The sequence below is a fragment of the Tubulanus polymorphus genome, chromosome 2 (assembly GCF_964204645.1).
Source record: "Tubulanus polymorphus chromosome 2, tnTubPoly1.2, whole genome shotgun sequence".
NCBI lineage: Eukaryota > Metazoa > Nemertea > Palaeonemertea > Tubulaniformes > Tubulanidae > Tubulanus > Tubulanus polymorphus.
This window is the reverse complement of record NC_134026.1, coordinates 19,063,135-19,068,696: the sequence shown is the minus strand read 5'-3', so window position 1 is coordinate 19,068,696 and position 5,562 is coordinate 19,063,135. Positions and strand designations below refer to the sequence as shown.

General features: G+C 40.4%; 1 protein-coding gene across 1 annotated transcript; it reads right to left on the bottom strand.

Moving 5' to 3' along the window:
- Positions 1 to 3,626: 3,626 nt before the first annotated feature.
- On the bottom strand, positions 3,627 to 4,348 carry LOC141899000 (uncharacterized). Its single transcript, XM_074785149.1, has 2 exons — positions 4,039 to 4,348; positions 3,627 to 3,946 (listed from the first exon to the last, which is right to left on the bottom strand). The coding sequence occupies exons 1-2, from the start codon at positions 4,127 to 4,129 to the stop codon at positions 3,627 to 3,629; spliced, it is 411 nt and encodes a 136-aa protein (XP_074641250.1). The 5' UTR covers positions 4,130 to 4,348.
- Positions 4,349 to 5,562: the final 1,214 nt, after the last annotated feature.

Here is a 5,562-nt window from a genome sequence, read left to right as displayed (position 1 = left end):
TCGGAAATGCGGTCAACCGTAAATGTGATGAAAAACGCAAACTAATTCCTATGAATGTTATTTATTATAATGAAGTACGATGTGCTGAATGTATATACATGTTTAATAATTATATGTCTTTGTTCGTTTTTAACTATTTCTCAGAAACCCAGTAGACTACCGCACGCATCAATACTGTTATATCGGACAACGTGTTTATGTTTGAATCGGAACAATGATGCATTTAGTTTTTTTTAAAGCACATGGTTCATGCGTTTGTCACCGTAACACAAGGATGCGTTTGTGGTCAAACGCCGACGATCACCAAGAGACGGAGCTATTTTCAAGATGGATACCGACCAGAGAGGTGCAGTGGCCGATGACCGAGTGTTTAATTCCGCCGGTCACTGGTCACTCGTCAATCCAGGGTTTATGGGTTCAAATCCTGGTGGCGACAGAGTTTCTTGGTCGAAGGTTCTTCTCTGGTCTCTCTCCCATTGGGAAAAAAGAAACATCGAACACGCTTATAATGCCCTGTGTGGCGCTTAGCGGGTTGAGGGTGTTTAAAAAAACAAGGGGGATAATTCAACGCACGGGTATGGCATTGGACGCACAATTTCACCGGACAAAGATTTCACCACAGTGTGCGTTTTCCTATCTTGATTTCTGTCATACAAAATGCAGCGTGGAAATTTACGAATCGCACTGCCATACCGTAAGATGAACCGTATGTATGTTCCTAGCTAGGTAGGTAATGTAATGTACAAAAGGGTTTATCCCAGTACAAGGGTGAAGGGTTCAGGATAAGTATCACGTGATCTGAAGTCACGTGATGCTTAGCCGCAACAGGATCTGTCTTCTGTTCGTGGACACCAAGACGATAAGACGTGTCGAATAAACTAGCATATAAAGTACAACCACTATAAAGTTTCGTGTTATGAGGATTTTGTTCCCCAGCATAAAGGATGATCCCACATTACAGTAAACGCATTATTTCTCGTTTGCAATTAGGGCATCGGCGGATCGGAACAAGAATAATGGCTTCTACGGGTTTGAAAATCGTTTGCAGTAGTGTTTCTCGCGTCGATGGTTTTCCGCTTTTGATAAACGAAAAAGAAAGTAATTACTTAGTAGACACAATGCAAATCTGATTGTCGTGTCGTACATACGTCCATAATTTTTTCAACTAGATAGTTTCTACCAACTGCGCCATCGCGGACTACAGTGTTCTTTACACGTTTAAATGTATCATTGAATGAGACATTAAACTTCACACCGCATTGCCGTTTTTATTTTCTTTGGTATTGTTATATTTCAGGGAACACTGCAGGGAAGCAGTGGGGTCTGATGAGATATAGTCAGTGTGAAAATTTAATTTGAAGGTTTTTCATGATACACATAAATTGGGATTCGGGGGCGGTTCCATAGACAGGGCTTAGACTTAAGACCGGTCTAAGACAAACTTAGTTCTATAGCCAATCTAACAACTTACGACCAGTCTTAAGGTTTAAGGCCACTTTTTGTCTTAAGTCTTGACTATGGAACCGGCCCCCAGGTGATTTCAATTCAAAGTCTTAGAATTTATTTTTTGCTGTTGTATGTAAGATAGATCGAAATTCAGTATAGTTGGGGCAACTCTGAACAAAAATATAGCTGCAAAGCAGCGATAACGGGTTTTCTGCAAAGCCATTCAGGGTGATGGGAAAGGTAGAAAATGTAAATACCGATACATAGAATAAAATGCATTGACAAATTCGAACCTAATATGCAACCACTGTGATTCAGCTTTGAGACCGAACTTATGCGGACGCACAATCAACAAATATGAATTTATTCGACCAGGCATTCATTTTGGCATTAAAACTTTATGATACTGAACACGCTTTAAAAATGGATCTGTTCTAAAGAACTCATCTTAAGAATCTGCTGAGTCTATAGGTTGAGTAAATTATAGATAAGAACGTATTATGATTTGGAATAGATTTAAGGAGTTAATCTTTTTATTGAAATATTTGAATAAATACATATATTGTAGAAGATTCAATCAATAGATTATGATTTGATTTTAAACTATGCCTGCAACATGTGAGTAAATATCTAACCTATTCGGCTAGTTACGTGTGTTTCCAAATAAACGGGACAATCACTCTTAGTTATTAGAAAAGTAATGTTCATTTCGTTATAGATATTCATTACCTTTTTGAAAATTCTACAATAATATTTGTTCTGTCCTAATTTCAATTACTGTATGAACCAATGATATGCTTTGTAGATATGATGTAATAAGATAAATTTGAATTTGAATTAAATTTGAATATGCGAATTAAACATAACTATTGTTCTTTCCACCTGTCCTACTTTTCTCTCGATAACAGTTCCACAGTTTCAATTACAATAAAATGCAAATTGGCTAAAAAGTTCATCGGACTAAATGAAATGAACTGTACAGGGTTCATAGCCTCAAGACCAACCAAAATTCAAGGCCATTCAAGGCAGTTTGAGGAGCACATTCAAGGCTTTTTACACCCATGAAAAGCATTTTTACGGTAATATCTCTTCGCTTCATCCATTCAAAAACAATCAAAACAGCTTTAACATATTTACCGACACAGCCAACTACAGCAACTTGAAGAAATTTGATAATTATAATTTTGAGCCCGTGACCGAATGATTACACTAATGACTTTTTAATTAGTTGAAGTACAGATTTTTCACGTAGAATCTTGGAAACATAGCGGAAAAAATAAGTGTGAAAACTGTATTGGGTTGAATTCAAATGATGGGAGAAAACTTACTTTTTGCAAATAAAATTAAGATGGAAATACCTCGAAAAAAATCTTTTTTTCGTAATTGAACCTGATGAAAACACAACCTTTATCAACCAGATGTTTTTGTCGGGATTTTAGAGGGGATCCATGGTCCAAGTCAATTGACATCATCTCCGTGAAAAGCGCTATATACATGCATCAATCACACACAACTGACTGATGGTTCATCATGAATATACATAGTAGTCGGTTTTCCCCAATGACTCAAATAGACACCTACTTAGGGTCTCGGAGGATGAAAAAAGAAACCAATACGATTTATATACCATGCTTTCCTTTTGACAATTCAAGGCTATTCACGGATTTCAAGGCCCGCTACGAACCCTGTGTTAGTCACTGGAAACCAATTCCAGTGTTATGTCGATCGTGTTGAATCACTTTGCTTGAGTTGAAAGAATCAGATCTTCTATCATATGATGCAACATCGGTCGAAGAGAGTTCGGCCCAAAGTGTAGAATACAGAGTAATAGTGCAAGGGTGTAGAAACATATTCGATAGGTTGGTAGTGATTCGGTTCTTCATTATTTACATGGTATACTGGGTGACTGGAGGACCGGTCGACTGGATGACTGGCCGACTGGATGACTGGCCGACTGGACGACCGGCCAACTGGATGACTGGGCGACCGGTTGACTGGCCGACTGGACGACCAGCCGACTGGATGACTGGCCGACTGGACGACTGGCCGACTGGAGTACAACAATCTATAACAATAACTGCGATAACTGTGATCATAATAATGTTAATTTCAGGTGTTTTAATACATAACGTACATTGAAGGTAAATTAATATATTGTCAGTCAAACGATTCACATTAATTCAACTGCCCGTCAACTCGCTATCCGACTCCTCAGCATTTTCCTCATCCGATTTCTCATCGGATTCCTCATCTGCCTGTAGATCGTTCAACAATTCACTGTGAGGGTGATTTGCCAAACAGTGGTCAAGCAGCTGCTGCGTCGTTTTGGTGAGATCTAAAAATTTTGCCCGGTATTCGTCCAAGGTCACGTTTCCGCGATGTAGATAATGATTATTTTCGGAAAGTGCGCTCGGCTCCGGCTTGTAGAATACCTGTTTGCGCCTCCGGCCTGTGCGCAGTTCTCCCACACCTCCGAAATCCTCTAATGCCTGAAGTTCAACTGAAAGTACCAAACAACGAAAATAATATTAAATAATATTACAGCCTGTGATGACATAGCAATCCAATCAACCATTCACAAAACATAATCACCTTTAATTTGATCAGCCCTTGAGCCTTTCACGCTCCTTTGTATATCCCTTAATTCCAGTATAGGTCCTGTTAAGATTTTGCAGTTTGACATTTGAATTCGAGAAAAATGAGCCTTTCCGGACAGATTGTTTACTGGCACATATTCCGCAAACCCAATTCGACAGGTTAACTTTCAGTTCCATATCACAAGAGCAGTAAATGCAGTGACAGCTGCTTCGAATTATATTGTTCTCCTGAAGAAACTTGATCGTTTTATCCAAACTACCAGTTATTATTTGGACGAATTCAACAACTCCAGGCGCAACAGGTCTGGAACTTTCCATGGCTATGCCCACTTGCTCATTCGACCAGTCGACCAGTCCTCCGATCACCCAGTCATCTAGTCGGCCGGTCACCACGGTCATTCAGTCATCGAGTCATCCAGTCGACCAGTCGGTCAATCGACCAGTCCTCCGATCATAGTCATCCAGTCGACCAGTCGGCCAGTCGACCAGTCTTTCGATCATACAGTCATCCAGTCGACCAGTCGGCCGGTCGTCCAGTCGGCCGGTCGTCCAGTCGGCCGGTCGTCCAGTCGGCCGGTCGTCCAGTCGGCCGGTCGTCCAGTCGGCCGGTCGTCCAGTCATCCAGTCAACCAGTCAACCAGTCATCCAGTCGGCCGGTCGTCCAGTCATCCAGTCAACCAGTCATTCAGTCATCTAGCGTAGCGTATATACTCCTTTTCGCGGAGGGATATCAATATAGCATTTGTACTAGAACTACTTCTACACTTGGGCCGACTGCCCATTGGTGTTGACTGCCCTTAACCACTTGATTTCATGTGTTTGACATTGAAATCCGCATAAAGCCATTTGAACTGCAAAATATTCATAGAACATGAAAACCTATATTGTAAACAATACATGTATACAGTTTTTAAACTTTCACCGATGTTGGACATTTGAATGAACGTTAGGTTTTAATTTCAATATTCTAAAGCAGGAAATAAATATTAAGCCCAATCAATAGGCCCTAGCTTTTCCCATTGTTATAATAACGTACAGCTGCACCGTACACCTATCAGTCAAGGACTAGAAATCGGCCGTGGTATACAAGCCGTGACCACACGAAGGATTTGGATCTAGGCTTGAATATAAATGTCAGCAGGTCAGACAAGGCAAACCTCCAAAAATCACATTTAAATGAGTAAACTAGTTTATTCCAAGTTACAAACTCGGAATTAACCTTGTTTTAAGCAGATCTGTCCCTAGGAAGTTTCCGTAGAATTCAATACATATTTGCATAAATACAATTGGGGCATGAGATTTCATCGATAGGAATGATTGATGAAATGTTCATTACCTTCCATAGAGTTTGATCTCAGGGTTTTTGGCATTGTCTACTTTTTTTACTTCGGTCAGTGCTGTGATTGCTTTCGGAAGGCAGCCGAATTCCGAATCCCCGAACCTCAGTGTAGTTTTCACGAAATCAATGATCGACGGACCGTACGATGCCGTGGCCACTTGGAGCCCCATAAAAACAACC